The 26149-nt window shown below is 40.4% G+C and overlaps 1 protein-coding gene across 2 annotated transcripts in view; it reads left to right on the top strand.

Moving 5' to 3' along the window:
• THSD4 (thrombospondin type 1 domain containing 4) overlaps positions 1-26149 on the top strand; it is a 242744-nt gene that overhangs the window by 42496 nt on the left and 174099 nt on the right. For both annotated transcript variants that reach the window (XR_011003831.1, XM_068204088.1), the window contains exons 5-6: positions 5805-6216; positions 25630-25732. Coding sequence is in view for 1 of the 2 variants with exons in the window: in XM_068204088.1 (XP_068060189.1) it covers positions 5805-6216; positions 25630-25732 (515 nt within the window). In the remaining variant the exon portion in view is untranslated. The remainder of the gene's footprint in view (positions 1-5804; positions 6217-25629; positions 25733-26149) is intronic.

Genomic DNA, 26149 nt, shown 5'->3' with positions numbered 1-26149 from the left:
GGTGCGGTTACCAAAATTACCATGAATGTAAAAAAGGCAGTTAGTTCCCTTGTTTTAGTTCATGAAAATGTCAATAATGAGATGCAGTGACAGCCTGCCTTGTTGAGCTGCCCTGCAGTGTGCTGGTGAAGGGAACAATGTGCTGCAGTGTGACACAGGTCAGTGCTGGTAAAGGGAACAATGTGCTGGTGTGTGACACAGGTCAGTGCTGGTAGAGGGAACAATGTGCTGGTGTGTGACACAGGTCAGTGCTGGTAAAGGGAACAATGTGCTGGTGTGTGACACAGGTCAGTGCTGGTAGAGGGAACAATGTGCTGGTGTGTGACACAGGTCAGTGCTGGTAGAGGGAACAATGTGCTGGTGTGTGACACAGGTCAGTGCTGGTAAAGGGAACAATGTGCTGGTGTGTGACACAGGTCAGTGCTGGTAAAGGGAACAATGTGCTGGTGTGTGACACAGGTCAGTGCTGGTAAAGGGAACAATGTGCTGGTGTGTGACACAGGTCAGTGCTGGTAAAGGGAACAATGTGCTGGTGTGTGACACAGGTCAGTGCTGGTAAAGGGAACAATGTGCTGCAGTGTGACACAGGTCAGTGCTGGTAAAGGGAACAATGTGCTGGTGTGTGACACAGGTCAGTGCTGGTAAAGGGAACAATGTGCTGCAGTGTGACACAGGTCAGTGCTGGTAAAGGGAACAATGTGCTGGTGTGTGACACAGGTCAGTGCTGGTAAAGGGAACAATGTGCTGCAGTGTGACACAGGTCAGTGCTGGTAAAGGGAACAATGTGCTGGTGTGTGACACAGGTCAGTGCTGGTAAAGGGAACAATGTGCTGCAGTGTGACACAGGTCAGTGCTGGTAAAGGGAACAATGTGCTGGTGTGTGACACAGGTCAGTGCTGGTAAAGGGAACAATGTGCTGGTGTGTGACACAGGTCAGTGCTGGTAAAGGGAACCATGTGCTGGTGTGTGACACAGGTCAGTGCTGGTAAAGGGAACAATGTGCTGGTGTGTGACACAGGTCAGTGCTGGTAAAGGGAACAATGTGCTGCAGTGTGACACAGGTCAGTGCTGGTAGAGGGAACAATGTGCTGGTGTGTGACACAGGTCAGTGCTGGTAGAGGGAACAATGTGCTGGTGTGTGACACAGGTCAGTGCTGGTAAAGGGAACAATGTTCTGGTGTGTGACACAGGTCAGTGCTGGTAAAGGGAACAATGTGCTGCAGTGTGACACAGGTCAGTGCTGGTAAAGGGAACAATGTGCTGGTGTGTGACACAGGTCAATGCTGGTAAAGGGAACAATGTGCTGGTGTGTGGCACAGGTCGGTGCTGGTAAAGGGAACAATGTGCTGGTGTGTGGCACAGGTCAGTGCTGGTAAAGGGAACAATGTGCTGGTGTGTGACACAGGTCAGTGCTGGTAAAGGGAACAATGTGCTGCAGTGTGACACAGGTCAGTGCTGGTAGAGGGAACAATGTGCTGCAGTGTGACACAGGTCAGTGCTGGTAAAGGGAACAATGTTCTGGTGTGTGACACAGGTCAGTGCTGGTAAAGGGAACAATGTGCTGGTGTGTGGCACAGGTCAGTGCTGCTGAAGGGAACAATGTGCTGGTGTGTGACACAGGTCAGTGCTGGTAAAGGGAACAATGTGCTGGTGTGTGTGGCACAGGTCGGTGCTGTTGGCCCTGCTTTGCAGTGTGTGATGCTCTCTCAGAAGGGCTGCCTGGGCTTCTTTGACCAAACATTTCACAGAGGTGTCTGCTCACTGCTGTAAGGCCAGTTTCTAGATCAGTGAGCATGCATTTTGTAACATGGAACAGTCAGAGGGCTCCCTTCATGTTTAAGTGATTCATGTTTAAGTGATTTTCTCCAGATTGATTCTGAGCCAGTGAAAAGTGAGTACGTGGAATGCAGAGCAGCACAGGCTGTGGTGCAGTGGGAGTGCCAGTGCACGGTGGCTTTTGATGGGAATCAACCTGACTGGTGGGAGCTCTCCTTGAGTAGATGGAAACCTATTCCCAGATCCAGTAGATCAGTAATTTTTGTTAAAAATAATTCTTGTCAAAGGATCACCGTGAGGTATAAACTTACGAACAGTTATGAACAGTGTAAGATAGTTTATTTTGTGACTTAAGGGGAAAAAATTTATGGTGGAATCTTTTTAAAGTACACCTTGTTAACTGTGTGCCTAATAATATATAAAGCCTGAAAGAAAATTAAAAGCAGTAGCGGGGCTGGAAAGTAAATGATTGACGTGGGCAATTGTAAGCCAGTCACAGTTTTGAATTATGGAGGAAATGCCATGAATTAAAAGTGCATGTCTGAAATTATTTTAAGAACATTATCTAGTAATAAAAAAGTAATAAAAAAAGTACATTAAAAATATATGCCTATAGTGATCCTATTAGCAGAAACTTACAGAATTAGGACCAGATTTATTCCAATTTGACATTTCATGTCTCCAAGGACTTTTCCACCTCCCCCTTTTTTTTTTTTCCTTAATTACATTTTAAATATTTGAGTAATATTTCAATAGCTTCATTGCTGACAGGAATAGCCAATAAGTCACTTTCAGTTCTTCAGAAAAAGAATCAAGGCAACTCTGTACTAAATACACGAACTGTTAGTAGCTGGGTAGTGTCCTTTAAAACCTGTCAATTAATTACAGTAATGTAGTGCTGCAAAACAGGTAATTTGCTATGACCTTAAGTATTAGGTTAAATACTGCTATACTTCTCCACAGAAATAGATTTAATTAAGTTAGAATGTATGTAATTGATTCAGTTATAGAGGATTTGGCCTACTAAAAAGCAGTTCTATTAAAACCATGATGAGTAGAAGGGCTTAAATTTAATCCAAATACCTTTGATAGGCATCTAAGGAGACTCAGCTCCTTTAGAAGTAATTTTCTACCCAAAATCAAAGAACTGCAGTTTTGGAGCACTTTTTGAAATGGAAATTAATAACAGCAATGCCAAAGCACATATCAGCATAATTTAAAAGACTTTTGCAGTGTTAAATAATGTGGAATATCTTTTGGGAAATAAAGTGTAAATAAAATTTGTAGCCTGTTTTCTGTCATTTCTTCCACTTTCATCTTGCCCATAAAACCTCTGTTTCTGCTGATAGACCAGTGTTAAGTTCAGCTTGAGTAGGTGCTAGCTCTGTGTTGGTTGCTGTGCTGATAGGGCACAGCCACAGCCAGCAACACTTCAGAGAATGGATTATGGGCAGCTGCTGAATTCCCAGGCGAGGAGAACCCACGAGGGCCTGGAAAACGCCAGGCCCTGCTGGGCACCCAGAAGTGCAGCTGGACCAGGCTCCCCGAGACAGGGGCTTCCTTAGCATGTTAGAGGACTTCAGTGTTCATTCCAGGACAGGACTCCTCGTAGAGGAAGCCTTTGAAGATTTTGAAAAAAGCTTCAAACTTGACCAAACTCTGCACAAAATTAAAAGAAAGGTCTAGGTGTTGTTTTTACTCCATCTGAGGATCTGTGGTGAGATTCTGTTGTCTTTCCATTAGTCTGTTTGTTGTGACTGGGAATACAGGGAAGAAAACCATCTCTCTTTGCTTTTGGAATTATTTCTGCCAATAGACAAGAAAAAGCCTTGGGGAAAAAAAATCTGCAATTCCTATGCAATCCTTTTTCTCCTCATCCCTGGTGAAACCAGTGGCTGAAGGTTGTTACCTTTCCAAAACATTACATTATTTCTTCAGAAACAGTGAAAGGTTGTGAATTGAAAATGTGAGAAATCAGAAGCTTCTTTGGGTTCATTCTAAGGAAACTTTTCCAGCAGTTGTACAAGAAGTCTTCCTTGTTGTCATAAATGAGTGGTTTTGCTAATGTTCACCCTTGCAGTTTTTCATTTACAACAGAAGTACTTTGATACTAGAAGATAAGATAAATGAAATGCTGAAATCTCATGGAAATACATTCTTTAGTCTGCCTGACATCAGAAGAGAAAGAAAACGAATTATGCTTCAGCTGGAAGTAAGCCAGGGAACCTCCATTTAGAGGCAGTGGGAGAAATGTAAGGAGAAGGGAAGTGATGGAAAAAGGGAAAAATGAAAAAGGTATGTTGGAGAAAGGCTGTGTAAAGAGCACTTAAGAGGTGGAGGCCCAGGAAATTTGTAATCTTACCTGTGTATTTTAAAGACACTGTATATCCTTAGTTCAAAGAGGGTTTCTATTCAATATAAATAACCAGCCCACCAGCTCTGAAAGTGCTTCAGTCTTGAAGACCACTTGAGGTTCAAAGCATTGTTCTTAGCATGAAGTCTGTGGGGCAGTGATAATGCATTGATTTGCCATGGCACACATTTGCTTATGGCTAAAATTAGAAAAAGCTACAACAACCAAATTCCTTTTTGACACTGCAAATGTGCTAAGAGGGGCCAGTTCCTACTATTCACAGCTGACATATTCTCAGCATGAGAGAAATTGTTAAAAGTTAGAACAGTAAGAATGCTACACCATCATCATCATCATTATCACCATCATCATCATCATGTTTGCTACAACCCTTACATTAATAGCACAAAACCTGATTTTCTTACTTGTCTGGGCAAATATATTTTTTGAAATAAAGAATATATTTAGGTTGGCTTAAGTTTAAAGGGGCCCATCATTTTTGTTATCAAAGTGCTAAAGAGATTTGTCTGAGCAATCAAAGAGGTGTATGTGTTTATGAGAATTATGCCCAAAGAAAGGAGATTGTCAGATCTGCATTAAACAGCTGTTATGCCTCTGCTGGAGATGAACAGAGTAGATCAGAGATGTCTGCTGGCTGTGGGCAGACATGATTACATAATGCTTTTCTGCAAGTAATTTACCTTTAGATGGTAACTCCATTCTTGGTGGCATTTTTCCCCCTTTTTGTCCTAGTTGACTGCAAATATTGTTGAATGCTTGCTTTCCTCTTATTCTGTCTTGCTCTTCTTCAGTCTAGGGAACAACAGAAAAAAAACTAATGCTGTGTAATCTCACTCCTGTTTAGATCTGGCTAAGTAGGCACAAGGCTCACGGGTTCTCTGTCTTTCGTCTCCTGTATAGTTCTGGGAAGCTTTTATTTCCCTCCCTTAATACCAAAAACCATTATACTGCTCTCTCTGCTGTAACTACCAAAAGCTTCCCTCAACAATGACTGTCATGGTCACAGAGCAGATTAACAGGGATAAACTGTTCAAGAGTGCTGGTCGCTTATCTGCTAGGGCAAATCAGCACTCTGGTTCACACATCTTGAGCCAGGAAGATTGATTAAAAGCCCCACGTGGCCATAAGGCTGGAATGGGAGGTAAATGACTTTCAGGGTTCCCAGCTAGTAAAGTCCTGGGAGAATATAAGACTTGGGAAGAAAACAAACCCAAATGAAAACAAACCCAAAGAAAGGTCCCTTTGATCTGGTGGCTGTCTGACATCTGTAGCACTTCTGTTTCTAGAAAATAAAAGTATGTCAATTTATAATATCTGGTTTTCACTGAAGTTCAAGTCTGTTTTGCATATATATTAAAAACATAAATGTATTTTATGTACAGAAAGCAAATTTTTTTTCTTTAATGGTGTCTCCCTTCCTGAGCTGCAAATGTCACCCAGAATAGCTGTATTCACTCATTACTCTGAACTGTAAGAAGTGTATTTTGCCAACTTACTTGTCAGACTGCAGTGTTAGGATCAAGGCCTTCTGAGATTCCTAATACATCAAGCTAGACTACATCTTGTTCATATTTATTATAAGTCCTGTAAATACCTAAATGCTCCTTTGCTTATGGAGTCAGTAACTGTTTTCTCTCTCTTTCTCTATTTTTAGAAGCAGAAACAGAAATCCTATTGGTCCAGGAAAGTATGGCTATGGAAAAGTGCCATACATTTTACCTTTACAAACTGATACTGGCCAGCAGCCTCAGAAGCTGCGGAGGCAGCGACAGTCATCAAGGAACCACCTGTTCCACCAGAGCCCGAGTCTCATGAGCCCCTACAGCCAGGCAGCTGCTCCTGCCCTGCAGCACGGGAGCCTTTACCAAGAGCCAGGTGGGCCTCAGGCAGGACACCAAGTGCTGGGGCCCTCGGTTTATCAGTCCCCTTCGTTCCCCGTATCTCAGAGCCTGTTCCACGGCGGTGACTCCAACCCTCAGGCCCTGCAGGGCCAGCCCCAGCCCCAGCGGGCTGCAGCCATCGTGTGCATCGGTGCCTACAAGCAATATAAACTCTGCAACACAAATGTAAGTCTGCTTTTCCTGTGTTTCCTGTGTTGGACAGCTGTTGGTTTTCCCTAGTATGCAAAATGTTCACCTCATTGTCAAGTTAAACTGAATTTTTAAAAAAAATTAATTTAATTATTATTTTTGTGACCTTACTTTAGAGTGTCTTGGGGAATACTGAAAGTAGACCCATAATATTACATTTACCTAATACTGTACCTTCAAGGGCTTTAATCAGTCACTTCACCTACCAATATGTAGAGTTCTAATTTGATGAAACCTGGGAACATGAAGGAATTTCAGGTAAGTATAGTAATTGAGAGAGGGACAAACATGGGCTGAACAATATCAGAGAATGCAGTAATGGTGGAAAATTTTAGTTGTAATTGTGGTGAAGGGACAAGGGAATGAATTCAGTGTAAATTTTTCACTTTCATTCAGCGTTGTGATGTTATTTTGATTTTTGTGTGTGGAATGTGGATTTTCATGGTAATTCTGAAGTATTTGTGATTCACAGTGGTGAGGAGTGGAGCATGTTGGGTTTGCGTGACCAGGTTTTGGTAGAGGGGAGGAGTGAGGAGACTGCAGGTGTGGCTTCCATGAGAAGCTGCCAGAAGCTTCCCCCATGTCCAACAGGGAAGCTAATGCCAGCCAGCTCCAGGATGGAGCCACTGCTGGCCAAGGCCAAGCCCATCAGCCATGGCAGTACCATCTCTGTGGTGCCGTACTTCTGAAGGGAAAAAAGCTGTTGTGCAGGTGTGATGTAGCCAGAGGAGAGCAGAGTGAGAATGTGTGAGAGGAACAGCCCTGCAGAGGCCAAGGTCAGTGGAGAAGGAGGGGCAGGAGGTGCTCCAAGCCCTGGAGCTGAGATTCCCCTGCAGCCTATGGGGCAGCCCATGGAGGGCACTGGAGCAGGTGATGCCCTGAGGAGGCTGTCACCCCATGGAATGCCCGTGCTGGAGCAGGCTCCTGCCAGGGTCCTGCAGACCCATGGGGAGAGAGGAGCCCGCACTGGAGCAGGTGGGATGGCAGGACTTGTGACCCTGTGGGGACCCGCACAGGAGCAGTTAATGAAGGGCTGTGGCCCATGGGAAGTGCTCACATTGGAGAAGCTTGTGGAGAGCTGTGGGAGGGACCCCGTGCTGCAGCAGGGGAAGGACTCATCCCTCAGCAGCAGCAGAAACAGCCTGTGATGAACTGACCATAACCCTCTTTTTGTCTCCCTATGCCACTGAGGGAAAATAGTAGAGCTGGGAAGAAAGGAGGGCTAGGGGGAAGGTGTTTTTAAGACTTGTTTTTTACTTCACGCTCTGATTTTGATTGCTAATAAATTCAGTCAGTTTCCCCAAGTGAGGTTTGTTCTACCCATAACAGTAATGGGTGGGTGATCTCTCCTGATTCTTATCTCAACCCATTAACCCTTTGTTATATTCCATTCCCTGTTCAGTTGTGTCAGAGAGTGATAGAGTGGCTTTAGTGGGTACCTGTCACCCAGCCAGGGTGAAACCACCACAGTCACTATCAAGCCTAATGTTTTTCCATGAAAGAAATTGAAAAATGGAGTCTGGATAGGCCATGTTATGAAGGCTGTTTACTTCTCAGTCCCTTAAGATGAGGTTATCCTTTTGTGAGTGCTATTCATGTTCTAAACAGCATTTAGAGACGGCTCCCAGTAGCCTGGACCACTCCAGTGCCTTTCCGTGGTGCTCTGAGCATTCTGTTTCAGATGATACTTTTACCAGCATTCAGTTCTATGTGCTTTGATTTTAACTTCCTAATTTATTGGAGTGAAAATCCGTTCTGTGTTAATTTTTAAATAAAACTCAATCTGTTATTATTTGGTTCAGAAATGTTTGTCTGGGTGTAGCTTCATGCTCCGGGCAGTCTCCCATTGTATGTGGGAGGCAAGTGAAGTTTTGTTCTTTGTCTCCATTAGTGGTTTTCATCCTGCTAAAATTTCCAGTTTCTGCCTGTACCCTTTTAGTATTTCCCTAATAGTATGTCTTCCTAATATGTTTTTCTTCTTTCTCCTGCTAATCTTAGTGTTGCAAAGGTGAAGAAGTATGTATTTGCATATTAGAAGCAGAATATTCAGGAGAGATCTGGATAAGTTGACATGACAGGCCATATTTTTTTGGATAGGTGAACATCTGATTCTTCTGCCTCCTAGAAATCCTGATTTGTTTAGTGGAACCTGCATAGTGGAATACGTAACAATAGAACACAGGATAACAAAAACATAACCTAAACAAATCAGACAAGTTCCTTTTTGCTTCTTAGTTATGACTCTTACTTTATTTATGAATAAAGTCCATTGATTGAGACTAGAGCAGTTGATTGAAAAGACCTAATGTCAAGAAAGCTTTAGTGTATTTGTCTGGAATGGAAAACATGAACAGCTAATTTGAGCCTCTGAGAATAGTCTCTGGGACAAATTCCTCTTTTGAAAAACACTTTCTGTTTTTTGAAGGAAATGGGAAATGACCTTAGTGCATGGGCATTAATTTGGAAAGTTTTCTGAGCTAAATTTGCTCACTGTGTCCAAGTGATACACAAATGTCCCAGTCTTTATTTCGTCCCTCACACATCAGTGCACAAAGTTGGACAGTAGTCTGCCTGACTTAATGTGACAAAATTGTTTCCAGGAAAAGAGGTCTTTTCAGAGGGCAAGGGGTAAGAGATGAGGAAGTTAGAAATGAGGTGGAAAAAAAATCCGAGATTGCCGGGGTATGAAGAAGGAAGGTTTATAGAGAGCATTTGTTGAGAATGGCAAGTGGGCTGGAGAGTAGAGGGCAGTGAGCTTGTGAATTGGACAATGGTTGCACATGCAGGTCAGCATGGTGAGTGGTTTGGCCATTGGCAGGTGTCTTTTGATAGAAGAGAGCAGGAGTGAAAATATTTGCATGTTAGTTTTAGACTCTGTTGTTTAAACAGAAGAATTCAACAGATAAAACATAGATGAGCACACTGCTGCTGCCTCTTGGCCATTGTTGCTTGTATAAATACAGTTCTAAAGAAATCTGTAGTGCAGGAGACTTAATAGCAAAGAGAAACTGTAGCTGAAGTAGCTTTTTCTAGCTACATAATGATATTCTTTATTTAGTAATGTTTCTGTTACCCTTGGAGAGGCTGTAATTGCTATTCAGGGCTATTTTGCTCCCCAGAATGTGGTAATTAATGTAATTATAAAAAAGAAGTTGCTAAGAACAGTTTTAGTATAAGGCCAGGATGAGAACAAAACAAGGCTGATAGTCTTTCACTTTGTTTGCTTGTTCTTCCTGATTAAATGCTTCTGCACGCGGGCTTTAATTTAATTTATCAGCAGTGACATGTACCAATGGTCTTGCCAGCAAGCAGAGAACAGTATATTTTGATTTCTTTCTTTTCTTTGATTCTTCCTGGAGCATACCAAAACTGAAAATCTCATTTATTGGAAGTATTCTGTTAACCCTTATCCTGGTGTTTGGCCACTCCTTCTACAGTTTCTCCTGAGGACAACTAATTAATAACAAATTAAGTTAATCTGCCTTGGTCCATTAGGTCATTTCCTCATTATTGTACATTTATTGTTTTTTCATTGATAGCTGAACTCATTTCACATGACTGACAGATTGATTCATTAAAGGTAAACTTGTGAGGTTTGGTTAGGGAGAACCTTGGAAGTGCTTGTATTTGTTCAAGTGTTCCTGCAGGTCATTAAACCTATTTTCTCATTATATAAGGGGCTTCCTCTGTTCAGCTCCTTGCATACAAGCTCACCTCAGAACACACAGCTGCCTGTCACCCTCTTTAGCAGGAAACAGGCAGCAAACATCTCTCCTTAACTCACTAACAGCTCTGGCTGATCTAACTGAAACCATAAGCTACCTGCAATACAGTAGGATTCTTCCAATGTAGTCTCAATTCCTTCAGAAATTGGGAAGTGGTGAGTAAATCTTCCTTATTTCCCCCTGCATTAAAGGAGAAGGAATTATATGCATGTGTGGTTGAAGGGGAATTTGAATTCAACCTTCTTTGTGTGGTTTGTCACCAGAACAAAGGAAGCAACTCAAATGGAACATTTGTTTACTGAGCACTTTCTGTAATTAATTGTCTCGAACATTGCCAAGTCACTAGCTCTTCATGAGTGCCTAAATGTGTGAGAATATATTTGTAAAACAGCTCCAGGCTGCAGGTCACTTGGACCGCGTACACAAGGAAGCTTTCAGGCTTCTGGATATTCCAGACTACTCAAGGTAGTTTTGTGACAGTGACACACGACTGATGCTGAAAATGGTGGCAAGCATCAGCCCTTTATTATTCCCCAGTACAACTTTGTATACCTTTTTTTCTCACATGCATAATGCCTTTTACTCTTTTGTGATTGGTCAATACACATCAGTATTCCACGCTTCTTCTCCTTCAGTGCTGGTCACCTGTCTGACACAGCTGCATCCCACTGGGGATGAGGCTCGGCCACAGCCCCATTCCTATTCTCCCAAAATCTACTCTCCCACTGTTTCTGCATGAAGAATGATACTAAAGAGATGTAAAATCTGAATTTTCATTAGCCATGGCTTGAGGTGTGAATTTTTGGCCAAATTCATATAGAACTTTGGAAAAGTCAAGGTAAAATGTATGATGAACGAATAACTCCCAAGGGCTTAGTGAAATATTTATGGATGAAATTTTGCTGAGCTTGTCCAGTACCATTCCCAGTTGCTAGTTTGCCTACTGGTTCATGTGGATTACTGTCATGTCTCCAGTTACACTGTGTTGTTTTTCTCAGTATTTTGTGTGACTGGTGTTTAGCAAGAAGCCAGTTTTGTTGTGGAGAAGTATCTAGATAGGATCAGAAGACAATGACAATGATTTTACTTTCTTGGCCTTGCCTCCTCAGCTATGCCTGCTATTAATGTGGTAGCACAGCTATGGAAAAGCTGGCTTTTGGTTCTGAATAAGAGTCCTCTGCTTGGATCTGTGCTCCTGCATGCAGAGCTTTTGAGAACAGTACCTGAGCAGGGAATGGGAAATATCTGAAAGCCAATTTTGGAAATGGAAAGAGGTCTTACAGTAGAAGAGATGAGGTGAGGTAAAAGACTCAGGATCAAGCTCTATCAAGATGGGACAAATTAAAATATTTGATTTTCCAAAGAGTCTTACTGATGATACTGATGCTGAGTTACAACTGTGCCACTGAAAGGCTTTTTTTGGATGCAGAGCCCTAATTAAATAGAATTACAATGTTCTGCAGGAATGTGTTGAGTCCATTAAACAGTGATGTGCTTTTCTGTCACCTAAGGATATAGGTAGGCATTGGCAGGGTCCCCTGGCACCTGGGATCTTGGGCCATCCACCAGCTCATTGGTGTTCTGCCCAAGCAGTTCTGAAAATTTTCCACTCTATAGAAACTGAAACATTTCCAGTGCTTCAAGTTTTAGCTAAGGTAGAAATGGAAATGTTTAATTTTGTATGGAACAGAAAATATGATTGCCAGACAAGTCTTTTTGGAATTGATATGGGGTGCTGCAAGTGTGCACTCTTTAATGTAGTTGGGATGCTCACACATTGAGGTGAAGACTAACAAAAGCCTATGTATTTTTTAGGTGAACTTTTTTTTTAAAGACTGAAAAGCCCCTTCTTATTCCCAAGGAGTTACTGTAGGGTTTATTTATTCTCCTTTTGAGATTTGTATAGAGTAGGTGTTTGACATAAGTGGCAAAGTGGGGTTAAGATGACATATCTTTTCCTGAGGAAATTTAAACTTGACTTTATGTGAGGAATTTTCCATGCAAACACTGTGGAATTGTGTGTAGGTTTAGTAGTCTGACATTCTGTGGGTGCATAGGAAACTTATTGAAAGCTTGCATTACTCTGGGCTGTACTGTCCTTCTTTTTGAACATTTTGCTGTTTGCAGCAGAGGTGTGTAAATATTCATTCAGATTGATTTGTCACCAGTACAGGCTGAACTTACCAGAGGCTGGCACAGAGATACTGTTCATAAAGGGTCTCATGCAGTTTGATCAGTTGTCATTTGTGTACAAAAGGGTCACAGAGAAACATCTTTGATGAAGCTCTTGGACCACAATAGTTCCCTCTGTATCTCTGCACTGTGGTTATGTGACATACCCTTCAAAATCTGAGAACCCTGTATTAGAAAGTATTTCGCATTATGACATTCTTATTAGAGCTTAAATAATTATGGGAAATTGTCTGCTGTAAATCATCAGGGAAAGTATGTTAGGGAACTTTAAAAGCTCTCTCCAAGAGTTTTATTATGCAAAAAAAAAAAAAAAAACTATTTGTGGCAGTAAGAGAGTCAGCTATTTTACATGAAGTCATTATTACTAGGTTAATTACTTACTAATATAATAAAATGTTCATAATAAGTCCAAAATCACACAATTCAGAAAACCTTGATGTCTAGAGGTTTGTTGGTTTTAATTGAAAATTGAGTTACTTAGTTTGATCAATAAATCTAAGCCACTTTAAACTAAATAAACATCTAGAAGTCCAGGAGTCATGCCCTGTTGTGACAAGAACTATAAAAGCACGGAGCAAAAGGAAAGGTGCAGGTGAAAATTTGGTAATGTATGCATGGTTATAGCCAGGTCCTGTATTCTCCAGGTCAGGGAGAAGTGACCAGTGGGATCTGTAACATTCTTATGGATGAGATCTTTGACTTTATTCAAGGGCAGTAAGATATAAATAAAATACAGTAGAGCCTAGGATAGAATAAACACCTTAAGGCCATAAAACAGAAATATTCCACTGGAAAACAAAGGTTGAGAGTATGTATCTGTGATAAAAAATCTACTAAATGTGTTAGAGTTAGCCAGTTCATACTTTCAGTGTCATTGATATGTTTGGGTTTTAACTTGAATGCTCAGGGGGCTGAATTTTCCATGGACTTTTTTAACTTCCCAATATATATTTTCTTGATTTTTAATGTATAAGAGTACTTCAGAAGGTATGGTTAACAGTAGTACTTCAGTATGTTATGGTACTGCAGGAAGCATCGAGCTACCGTTTTCTTCAGTGAGGTTTATTTTGAAGTTCTGAGCCTGTTGCATGGGTTGCATGATTAGCTGGAGAAGTCCGCCTCAAGTGGAGTGAATTTGTGTCTGTGAATAGCTGAAGATTCACATCCTCATTTTTGTGTAATGGCAGTGTGACATAAAAATGTTATTAATTCATCTAAGTGCCTCAAAATCAAAATACAAATCAGTTGCCTAAAGCTCTTCTTTCCTAACTTCTTGGTGAACTTTGAATGGGAGGTTTCATGTAGCAGTTGGAATTGTCTGAGAAGTTACCTTGCTAATTCTTGGAATAAATGGAATACATGTGTCTTGGAGAAGAGGAAAAAGATCCACAGTTATTCCATCACTTCATCAGTTATGAATAGCAGCATTAGCACTTAAAATCCTGTGGAGTGATTTGGAAACTTCATTGAGAAGCTTGTTGAAATGGAATGGGGGTTTTTGTTCTGCAGTAGAACAGGACTCAGGGTGATTTAGGTTGCCTGGTTGTCATTCAGATGTAACTTCTGTGCCAAGTTTTAAAGAGGAAGCTCATCAATGAAAATTGGGACTTCTGAGTTGTAACCAGATGGTTACATTCCTGCTACATCTGTAGTTTTGTTTAATAGTGTATTGTAAATTTGAGTAGTGTCATTTATCAATATAGGCAAGTGTTGTGGGAGAGATTTGAAGGCATTCCAGCTTGTCTTTGTTTCTTCTTGTCAATTCATATTGACAAAAGTGTTTGTCTGAAATTCCAGTGTGGATTTTTTTCAACACTCACATAATTTGAACAAATGTGCTTTTTATTCATATGTCAGTTTAATTGTATCCAGATTTTCAAAGCAGAGGAGGCTGCAGATGTCATGGTTAATTTACAAAAACTTTTTAATGCTATTTTGATGAATATTTGTTAACTATTCCCATTAATTACAGGTATAAAAAACACGGTCTGTCAGATGTCAGTGTCTGCTTTGGCACATGAAAGGAGTAGCTTTCTCCTGGTATTTTTAGATTAGTTCAGTTATTGCTGATATCAGTGCATAACTTTAAGACATTTTCAAGCCAAATAGCAGGAAAAGAACATAGATTGCATGAATAAAGGGACTTGCAGTGAAACTACCACCAGTACAATCCCAGTTCTCTCTTGTTCTGACCAAGGTGAATAGAGGAAGAAGGAAGTGCAGGAGAAGCTGCCAAAGTTAAACTATGGATACTGAAAAAGCTGTCTGTTAGTGGTGCTGTCAAGGTTTTAGTTTTAGTTTTGTGGGTTTTGGGGAAAGGGGGGGGTGTTGGTTATTTTTTTGTTTTGTTTTGATTTTTTGTTTTGTTTTGGTTTTTTTCTTTTGGTTGGTGGTTTTTTGTTTGGATTTTTTTTTAATTTTAGAATTTTTAAGCAGGGCTTGGAAACAGCAAATTGCCAAAACTTATGTAGAAAGTTAGGAAACATAAATGTCACATTATATCTAGCAAGCATGTGTTCCTTTGCCTAACCACAGATTAGGGATGGAAGTCCAAAGCCTCTCCCCCAGAAGTGGTGTAAAAGAAACCTGGCACTGCAAGCCCTGCAGTGCCCGGAGCAGGTAAACAAACCTTTTGCATATGATACATTAAGAGCTAACAGCCTACAGAACAATGCAAACCCCAGAAATAATTGAAATGGTGGTGAGATTAAAAAATAACAACAAAAGCCAAGCCAGTCTGGTGTGCTTTGTTTCATCTACTTCATCTGCTTCATCAGTTGTGCTGTCTGTCCAGACTTAACATGGGGAGCATATTGCACATGTAGAGACATACAAGTGTAATTAGTGAAACAGATCTTCTTTCTAGTGATAAGTTGGTAAGGCTGTTTATCTTCAAACTCTTGACTTACATTGGTGGAAAAAACAATCCTGTGCTGTTTATATCTGTCAAGCAGTGTTGGAGGCACTGAGTGATCTGTAGGGGGAAGAGGCCAGGGAAATATCTCCTGCCACGTTCTGCAAACCAGCTTTGGCTTTTGGCTGCAGCATTCAGTAAGTTGCTAATCCCACTCACATACTGCTTTTCCTGAATTTCTGTTTGCATCTTCATTTGTTAAAGACAGCAAGGAATACTGATGGTCTTGCTGGCTTTTTTGAGACCTCAGTTTAGGTCGCTTTCTGAAGAGTTTTTTTGGATGATGTGAGCTTTTAGTTTGAGCAGCAAAATGCCGTTAGAAGAACAAAGTCAAACCTGCAGAGGTTTTGAGCTTTCAAAACTGGGGTTTTGTGAGCAATCCTCTGGTAACTCTTGTGTTAAGAAAACTATTTAATTACCTGATAATATAAATTTTTACCCCAGGGTCCCTGCATATATCAAGTGCTTAGTTATGACCAATACACTACTCAATGTTATTCTCTTTTTATTCAGCCTTTGGCTTCCTGCCTTAAAAATGCTCCTTGCAGAAAGTGAGAAAAAAAGCCTTCTCTAAGGACTAGTTGTTGATGCTATTACTGCAGTGTTTGCTTTAATATTCACCAAGCTGCTATGTGATAGCAAGACCTAATATGTTGTAAGAAATGGAGCTGCCCTATGGAAGAATGAGGTTTAAGAGAAGTGTTCCATCATTAGTACTGCTTGTCAAATAGCTTGAATTGAATTTTTTTTCCCCATGTTCAGTATCATATTTATCACCTGGCAATAGTCAAAGCAAAATTTGTGTTGCCAAAACTGTAATTATGATTTGGCAGCTCGTCTGCAAAACATGTCCAGAGGTTTTCAGTCAGACCCCCAAAACAGAAAGTAGGTAATTCACAAATTGAGAAGGGATTGGATTAAGTAATTGCACCACAGGTGACTTTTTTCCCCCCACAAAACTGGTAGAGCAGCTATTCCAGAAATGCAGACTGTCCTTCATGTTCCTTATTCTGTAGGTCCATTTATATCTACCAGGTTTTACAGTGAATGAGACAGAGATTATGTAAATAACCCTTCCAGCTAAACAGTCCCCAGAGTAAGTCCATTCTGCACACTGAATGAGTCACAGATCATATGGGGAAAATGGTATGCACTCATGGAATTAAGAGTGGACCTCACAGGCAGGAAGAGCCAAGTGATACAGTAATTGCATGGACAGTCTCTTCCAGTTTGAGATTAAACATACTTTTAAGGCCCTGTGATTTACTTTATAGTGTTTAAACAAACCAAAAAAGCCTTCAAAAGCAGAATGCCATCATGAGATACATCCGTATTCACAGAACTCCTCAGATCATTGCAGCTGAGGTGCTGGCAGAGGGAATTGGTTCCCTTGAGTACTGCAGGGCAGTGAAATGCTTTGCTGTGTGTGCTTAGGTCTTTCTCATCACAGGTGTTTCATCTCTCACAGGTGTTTCTGCCCTTTCTGTATAGACAGCCTATCTCTGCTCCTTCCGTCTGGCTGGAGCTGTCCCACTGTATTTTATCCTCAGTCACACTTCTCACTTCCTTAGTCCCTTGTCTCATATTTTCATCTTTTCTCCCCATCTCTTCTGCCACCAATCTCTCCTTTTTCTACTTAGTTCCCTGCTTCTTTGCAGTTTCATCCAGTTTCACTTTCTTCTTCTCAGTACCTTCTTCAGCTGACTTGCTCATCCAGCCTCATCTCTTGAAAGTCAGTCCCCAGATTTATCTGTTTTTCAAAAGAATTCCATGCATTTTAGGTACTGGCTCAAGTGGTTATTAAGAGCAGAAGAGAGATGTTTTCATTTTCAGCCCTTGCCCTATTACAGACCTCAGGAGCACTTTCCAATAACTGCTGGAAAGCTGCTCAGCCTCTTTGAGCCTCAGGTATGGAACAGACTTGTGAACAGATTGTTCCTCCAGGTTAGATGCAGAACTTTAACAAGTTTTAATTGGAAGTGTACAAAGTACGTTATCAGCATTATTTTTAAAATTCTTGTGGCCTGACTACACTTGAGTGGATTTCCATAGAAAAAGCAGATGGTGCATTCTTGACAAAAAACCCACTTTCCTGGCTGACATAATTTCACTAATTAAAATAGAATAGGCAGTTACATTTGGAAAAAAAAAGTCAGAATATTGGCAGCATGGGAAAAAATAAAATACTTTTTCCTTTTGTTTTCCTTCACTCTGGGATGAAATGCTTCAGTCAAAAATAGAAAAAAGATACTAAAACAGATAACAGGAACGGAAAGTTTTAGTCTGAGAGGTTAAAGTTGGACAAACTCATCAGTAAATGGACAGTGCTACCAGCTGCAGCTATATTAAACCATTCTAAAACAAGACAAATGTATCTGCCAGTTGGTTTGAGGTGCATTTTTTCTTTTTCTCTGAAGTATATGACCTAGGAGGAAAGAATATACCACAGAAACAGTTTAAGTGTGTGTTTTATCAGAAACTCATTTTTAATGGAAACAAGAACTATAAAATCTGAATAATGCTTCGATTTCTGTTTCCAGACTGGGTTCCTGCAAGCTCAAAGTTGTTTTTAAGTTGCCTTTACATTGCTCTGAAGGTGTTCACTTTTTGTGTAAAACAAATTGTTCCACATCCTAGATTTCATTTTTTTTTTTAATCCAAAAATGAACAAAATAAATTGTCCCAACAGAATTATTTCAGATTCCCCCTGGTTGTAGTAACAGCTGTACATTTGCCTGTATGTTTCTGTCTCATGTAACACCACATTGACATTTCTGTTGCCTGGTTGTTACTTAGACTGGAGCTCGTTCTCTAAAAATATTGTGATTACTGCTGCAGTATGAATCTTTAATTAAAAAGTAGATTGTCGTGGTAATACTAATCTGAAACTTCCTTAAACTTTTAGTCCTCCTGCCGGAACCATTCAGATAGCGCCTCCTCCCACACAAAGACCAGTCATTTAAATGGAATGCATGAAATTGAGTTTCCATTGAAGTTGATTGGGCTTTCATAGAGAAAACTGCTGGACGATTACTCCTGCCCACTGCTGAAGCTGGTAGAATGAGAGTCACATAAAAACTGCTCCCCAGAAGGAACAGGCAGCTCCAAGAACAATACTTCAAAAATGTATTAAAATACTACTGGAAGCCCTAGAGTAGGTGTTTTATCACAGTGGCATAATTTTCTACAAACTATGAGGACTAGATACATCAACTTCACTTAATGTCTGTAAGCTTTACTAAAGCTGGATGAAGCATGAGTTTGTCTCAAGGTCTTTCATAGCTGATATTGGTGGTGCCTTTCAGAGAAGGTTTTGGAGTGGCTGATATTTCTAGTATAAAGAAGGTTATTGCTAGTATATGAAAGCAACTTCTTAGTACATAAACCTCCCATTTTCTAGAGAAGGACTAATAAAACATGTTCCATTTTGCAGGTGTATTTGAATAATGTAGACAGATGAGACCATGCAAGATGATAAAGCTGAAAGCTTCCATGTTAAGGCATTCTTCATTTGAACCTGATTGTGTGAAATGGAAGTAGCTTTTAATTGATTTTCCATTAAATGAGGCAATAGCTTGCAGTTTAGGCACCTTGAGCACTATGTAGTGTTTCTATAAACAGGTATTTGATTGGAGGGATTCTTGTATCTGTGGGACTTTTTAATGCAGCATATTTATATAGAAAGGTGATAGTAACTGCTGAGAGTGGGAACAGCAGCTGTACAAAGCAGTTGTGATTTCTGCTGCAAATGGCAAACTTTTGATGCTTGCTTGGGAGCATGGAAGGAATATTCTCTGTAAACTCCAGTCTCGATACTGAAATAGCTCTTTGCTCAGGGGCCTGGGTGCTAAAAGAAATTTGGGACAGTAAAGCAGTAACTTTATTTAAAAAACCCCCAACTTTAAAAAGACCAGTCATCTGGTCTTTTGCTGGATCAAAAAAGACTAGCAACAGTCTTCAGTGTGCAGGTGTGAGTTGACATAGACCCGACTTTCAGGACATACTTCTTGTGTATTGTTTTACAGCAGATAATGCTCTGTTCCAGCATGGTCTCTTTCCAGTATTTGCCTTCCATTTTCTAACTGCTCAACTTCCATCTTACAGAAACCAATTATTGTTTCTCAGAATTTTTTGGTTGGTTGGTTGGTTAGTTTTTTTTGGAATAGTATTTGTAAAATTTTAGCATTAAACATAACTGGAGTATTTTCTTGACACATTTTTGGTATTGCTGAGGAAATGTACTGTTAATTTTCCTATTATAGCTCCTTGATTAGCCCCTCCTAAGGTAGTAGTTCCAAATGTTTCCAGTTGTGCACATTAGATCATTTGAGATGCTTTGCGTGGGATGGATGAGTGACTAACATTTTATTTAAAACCAAAGCTGGACTTGAATCTTTTACAAGTTGCTGTAAATCTGAAATAAAATAAGTTGTTTCAGTTTAATCAGATGGATCTGTCAGTGAGAATTTAAAAATAAAAAAGCCACAAACCTGTGAAATTAAGCAGAAGTACGTCTTTTTCCATCTGTTTGGTTGAGCTTTCTTCCCCATTATTAGACAGACTGCATTTTCAGATGTAAAGTGCTACAGAATGGAAAAAACGTAAAGCAGTAATAGATGCACTTGCCACATTATGCATTAATGCCTTGTGTGTCTGATAGATTGCAGTTAATAAAGATCAGGTTTGGGTAGCACTTCAAAGACTTTTCTGGTTAAATTCAGACGGCCTTCTTGTTGCAAAGCTGAAATCATTAATGGTAAAAAGGGTTCATTTGCAGGCTGAGAGGGCAGCAGTTCCCTGGCCCGTGGCAGTGACAGCCAGCAGGTAGCTCAGGGCAGGCAGGCAGCCTGTAGCTCTGCCAGGGCCCATCTTCCTTGGTCCAAACACAAGCTCATTGCTGCCTGGATGGGATTTGGCTAGAAGGACAACGATTTTGGACTGTGCACACATCTAAGATCTTTAGCACCTGTGACAGGCAGCCCTCGAAAGGAGTGAGGGGGAAGAGAAAGGCTGCAATCCCCTATAGCTGCCACAGGCTCTGCGTGGCCTGCAGTCTGCTTAGCACAGCACGCTGGAGTTTACAGTGACTGTCATTACTCTGCCTGTCTCCACTGCAGCAGACACGGAGGTGGAAATTCATGGCTCGAGGCAGTGCAGAGTCTGCCAGTACAGGTGCTCCTTCCTCATAAACTTGTGCAGATACCACTGCATTCCCAGATGGAAATTCTCATTGCATGTCAGGCCAGACATTTACAGTGCACTGTCTGTGGCTGTGCACTGTAACCAGAGCTGGCTAGCACTGTTTTTACTGCAGGGCTGTTCTTCACATGCATTTTGAAGTTTCTTGCACAATTTGGTTTTTCAGGAGCATCAGTTCCATTTGAATTGTATCTGGTATTTTGTGCCACAGATATCTAGACATATTTAATATGCCTTATATATTTTTTTTTTTGGTTGGCAGACAGTTGTCTTTATGTTATCTTACCATTTTATAAAATTAGAACTCTTGGGGAAGTAAGAGACTTTCCAGGATTTTAAATGGATCATTTCTCTCTTTCAGTGTGTGTTCAGCTGGACAAAACTAGGTTGCCTTGATTTGAGGTAGTACCTATGGGGCAAGCATGGTCCTTGGCTATGTAAAGAGAAACAGCTTAGCTGGAAAATGAACATTTGAAGGACCCTGCATTCCAGGAACTTCTGTAAATTTTAGGAGAAACAAGACACCAGGAGTTCAGAGCAGAAGTTCAATGTTCACTGCAGGAGTGGAGGCTTGGTGTGTAAAGAACTGGAATTTATAGATTATGCATATTGAAGGACACAATACATTTAAGAGTAAGCTGTGCAAAGGAAAGAACAATTTTCAGATTACTGTTTCAGATACAATTATTTAAATTGAATTATTTTTCTTTGGAGATATGTTTTTTCTTTGGTATTCCAAAGGATTAAAATGATTATATAGAACCTCTACAAAAATGAAAACAAGAGTACAACTAGATTATTTGGACTTAATTGAACATGTAGTATTGCACACAGAGAAAATATTAATTATGAATTATGTCTGAACCTGGAGAATCAAGAAGAGATATGGGGCCTTGGAAAAAGCATTTGCCAGTTACTGTAGGTCATAAGAATGAAACATTGCCAAAAATCTTAGTCAATGTTTTAATTGCCTGTAGAGGTGGTTTTAGGACCAAATCGGCCCCTTACCCATTTCCAGAAGTGTTATCTCAGTGCAGCTCTGCTAATGGCAGATATGAGCCCACAGCTGGCAGACTGATAATTTTCTGGTGTTTTGCCAGCACTTCTTTAATTAAACCAAGTGTCAAGGATTTGTTAAAAAGTGTGCTTTTCAAATGTTAACCGAAAGCTGAAAAGCTAGTGGGGTGGTTTCTTTGTTTTGTAGTCTTAACTGTACTAGCAGCTCATTTTAAGAAAACTCTAATGGTACATTACCAAGAAAATACTGTGTGTTGCTGTCCCTCAGACTACTTTCATACCTGCATATTTCAAAAGAAACTGAGGCATAAATAAAACTACTGTTTCCAAAGTACAAATTTTCTATCAACAGCAGGCACGGTGCATTTCGAGAAGTTTGGCCCAAAGTCCCACAAAACAAAGGAATCCTTCTAAAATTTAGTCTTGATTGCTGCCTGCCCCATCACTGCAGTGCTGTGCTGCTGCTGGTGATTTCCTCATGGTCTGAAGGCACAGGAGGAAATTCTGGCCGAGGTGTCCGCCTTGAAACAGCCGTGTGCAAGTGCAGCAGGGCCAGCTCTGAGACACCTTACCCTGTGTGAAAATGTCAATATCCAGCACTTTGAAGGCACTTTGCTGAGTGCAGCCCCACCTGCTGAATTTACGTCATTGTGTTGTCCAAGCAGCATATTTTAAGTAGGAGAAAGATCATCTAAAAACATACAGAATTATGCATTCTAGATGCTGTATCTAATTTTACAGTGCACAGCTGAAAGAACAACAATTAAAAAACCCTCTCCCAGCAGAGAGTATGTATTTCTAGATAATTTATATCTGCCTCTACTCAAAGGAATCTGAGATCTATCTTAGTAGGTGCAGAGTATATTTCTTGCTGCTTTGGCCTCCCTAGTCTTAAAAAAGACTCCCTTAATAACTCCCTTAGTAATCACAGGACAAAGCTTTTGAGGAAAAAAAAGAGAAATTCCAGATCTGTCACTAACAAAACCCTGAATCAAAGTCAACATTTTGTTTACCAAAAAAACTGTTTTCAAGTCTCCAGCAGGCAGCACAATTTTAATGCCTTGATGTCACTGAGGGAAAACCAAGAGAGACTCACACAGTAAGTTAAATATTACAGCAAAGTTCATTCCAAGTCTCTGGGAAATTTTGGAAAGAGATCTGGGCTGTTTAAATCCTAGTACTCTGGCTTAGCCAGAGAACATTCTTCACCTGCAGACGTGCCAATGTGCCTGCTGGCTCCAGCACATTGCCCTTGGCCGGGCAGGGGCTGTGCTGTGCTGGCAGAGCTGCCTGGCTGCCTCCAGTTCTGCTGCCTGGGAGCTGGGAAGCACCTGGTGAACCCTGGAAGGGACAACTGTTAGACATTGGAAACAGGAGCTGCCTTGGGCTTGCCATCTTCTCATCACAGATGCTTGTTGCTGTATTTTAGGAGTTTCAGTCAAGCTAGATAGGACAGAAATAGTAATTAAATTGAAGTGTAAAAATAGCTTGTACTCTCAGGGAACAAATTAAAAAATAGGATCTACAGGACCCCCTGTACTGAAGCTTCACTTTTGATTGCGCAGGGTCATACTTTTTTATTTTAGCGGTTTTCTGCCTACAAAAGTGCTAAAAAGCCAGAGAGGCCAAGAGAAAGTGCCCGGCACACTTAGGTCTTTGAGAAAGGCTCAAGGATTTCATTTTCAGGGAGGCTGAGCTGTAGGCAGCATAAAACTGTCATTGCATTCAGCTGTGCATTAACGATTTAGGTGGGGTTAGTAAATGGTGCATAGATGTTAACTAGTATATACCTAGAGTATAATAGAACTCTTAAGCCTTGGTGACTCATGGACTATAGTAAGTTTGCCTACTTGTACTTCATAGCTAAAGAATATTTTAGAAGACATTAAAAATATAAATGAATATAATCTGTATCAAGAACAAAACAAAGTGTTTTTGCAGACCAGATTGCTCAAATTTTTCCTCAAGATTTTATATTGCAATTAAACCTTGATGAATGAAATGAAGGAAGGGCAACTGACTTGAGGCTTCTAAAGTAGCAGGGTTGTTCTGAGTTAGCCTGTTCTTCTGATTTTTGCTTGATCCACACAGAGTTTAGTATATTTGTCTCTCCTTGGTCCTGCTTTAAAGCACTGAGGTCTCTGTCTTGTGGACAACTGTCAGTAAGTTTAAAAACAGAAATTGTAGCTATATAAAAAGGATCTTTGAAGGGATGGGTGTCACTGTTTGTTGGCAACAGCAATGAATATTTTGATATTTTTACTCATACATTGCCTGCAGTTGGTGTGAGTGGGGTGTACAGGAAATGGTTTATGAGCTAGAAATACTGGTACACGAGAGCATGAGCTCAAGGGTCAGAAAAGGAAAAACAAGAAGCAACTAAACTTCACAATAGGCTGGTAGGGAATGTGTGCCAAAAAAAAAGGGAAAAGCATTCCAGAAAGAAACCCTTCAGGCTGACTTCTTGGCTGGTACAAACTGATGTTTGTTCTGCTGTAATTTACTGTAGTGACCTTAATTTATGCCAGCTCAGGTTCTGTCCTTTCACCTTTAGGATATGTGCAATAATTGGTTTCCGTGAAAAATACATTTCCTTGCCTTGGATGGTGGTTGTGGTGAATAAATGTTGTGCATTGCTGTGCCACACACAGAAAGAGCTGTGCTTCAGTTGTGGGAATATAGCTTTGTTTTCTGCACTTGGCACTTGAAATGCTTTTGGTCCCACCCGTCCAATAGGGTGGTTCATGGTCCTGTTTTCAGGGAAGGCTTTTTGTTTGTTTATTTTTGGGGTTTTTTTTGTTGTTGTTTTGTAGGTTTTTTTACATTTTTATTAGAGGGTTTGTTGAGGAAAGCAGTATTTGCATGTAGTTGGAGATCTCAGAAGGGTGGGCAAAGAAGCACAGATGGCTGCTTGGCCAGAAACAGTGTTTATTCTAGAAGATTTGTTACCATGATTTTAGTAGAAGATAAAGGAGTCCATGAACCTTCCCCCAAGCATGTCTTTGGTACAGTTTATAGCCCACTTGAAAACTCTTGACTTTGACATCTCTTTGATCCAGTTACAAGCATCTTCTTAGGGACATGGTGGATACAAAGCAAGAACTCCTCTGGGATCTCTGATGTGCCTGGCTTCCCCAGCAGACAACCAATCTTTCCTACTATACAGACATAAGAGAACTGACTTGCAGTTGCAACAAGACTTGTTCTGAGTGATTCTCTTCTGTTCCCTTTGAAAACACTGTTATTTAGCCATGCTGTTTTCATATAATGCTATCTCTAGCTTTCCCTTGAAATCTGTCATCTAGAAAAAATATTCTGCTGTTCTAGTCGAGTACTTAATGTGATTTCTACTGTTTTTGAATAGTATTTTTAGTAGTCATTTTTATTATCTAAAGGATATGCAAAAAAATGCATCTGTGCCCAAAGCTTGCCTATTTTGTCCAGGCATAGAAATTATTCTAATTAACCCCCTGCATTTGGTAGAAGACTTTCTCCCCTTTTTATGTGTCCACACACAGAGTAAACTTCTGCTGTAACTGCAGTGAGGATTCAGGCAGAACAAAGTCATTAAATATTTACCTTGTGTTTGCTTTTGGAATCTACTTCACATGCAAACAAGGCTGGTCTGCCAAAGGTGTGCATTGCAGGTCACCTAAGGAAGGATGCTACTTCCACCTGTAAAACGTGCCCTGCCTCAATACCTGTGTGTGTGCACACATGCTTGTATAGAAGCAGCTCTCGAGCTGCAAAACTCCTACACCAACTCCTTAGTTGCAAGAGCTCAGGATCTGAAGACATGACTTGAAATGCAAAGTCATGCAGTGACTGTAATTAGCAGCATGTAGAAATACAAAAGGAAAAGTGGAAATATAGTATGGAAGCATAGGATAAGAATAAGAAGCTGCTGTGGTCAACTTTTAATAAGTTATGGAAGCATGTACGTTGAGTGTTTCAACTCTGTTGAATCTGAGCCCAAAAAGCAAATGATGAAAAATGTGAAGCTGTTGTGAAAAGGAAGTAATTCTAATCTAGTATTGAATTTATCTTGAAGTGTTGTGTTGTTGCTGAGGAAAATGACAGCTCAATAGAAGTGTTACTTTTTTTTTTATAGAACTTGCTCCATTAACTTCACAAATTAATTTTCTTCAGCAGGCACTTTTGATACTGTTACTTAACAGCACAGCTTATTACCTGTTTTAAAGAGATCTCCTGATGTTTATTTCATTCATCTGGATTAGAATTTTGCAATGCCTTCACTAACCTTCTAAAGTTCATTAATAGGAAGGCAAAAATAACTTTGCTGTTGATTATAATGCTCCTTTTTTTTTTTAATCTAAACAGATGTGTCCTGAAAGCAGCAGGAATATTAGAGAGGTACAGTGTGCATCATACAATAACAAGCCATTTATGGGTCGATTTTATGAATGGGAACCTTTTGCAGAAGGTAAGGGAAAACAACTTGGTTTTGCATTATTATACAGATTGTGTTTTGGAAAGGCAGATGTGTTTTTTACTTAGTGGGAGCCATCCGGCAGCTTTGATCCACAGCTGATGTTACCTGTTTTTACAGCTGAACATGAGTCAGTGCAGATGAAGGTAGGTTTATATCTGACACACAGTTAAATCTGATAATGATTGTTTCTAATGTAGCCGTGTCTCAGTCCTCATCTTATCTATTGTGGGCAAAGTGAGGACTGCCAGAGCTGCACCTCTTTATCTCCAATTAGGAACATTCAGTGTATGCTGTCTCTAGTTAAAGCCATGTTTGGCTTTGTGAAGTTGCCCAAAAGGAAGTTTCAGTGCTGTACAACTCTGGCACTGCGTACCATGCATTTAGGCAGAGCAAGGGCCAGACACCCCA

The sequence above is a fragment of the Anomalospiza imberbis genome, chromosome 13, assembly GCF_031753505.1.
Source record: "Anomalospiza imberbis isolate Cuckoo-Finch-1a 21T00152 chromosome 13, ASM3175350v1, whole genome shotgun sequence".
In the NCBI taxonomy this organism is placed as follows: domain Eukaryota; kingdom Metazoa; phylum Chordata; class Aves; order Passeriformes; family Viduidae; genus Anomalospiza; species Anomalospiza imberbis.
Note: the sequence above shows the minus strand (reverse complement) of the source record. Positions and strands in the feature narration are given on the sequence as shown.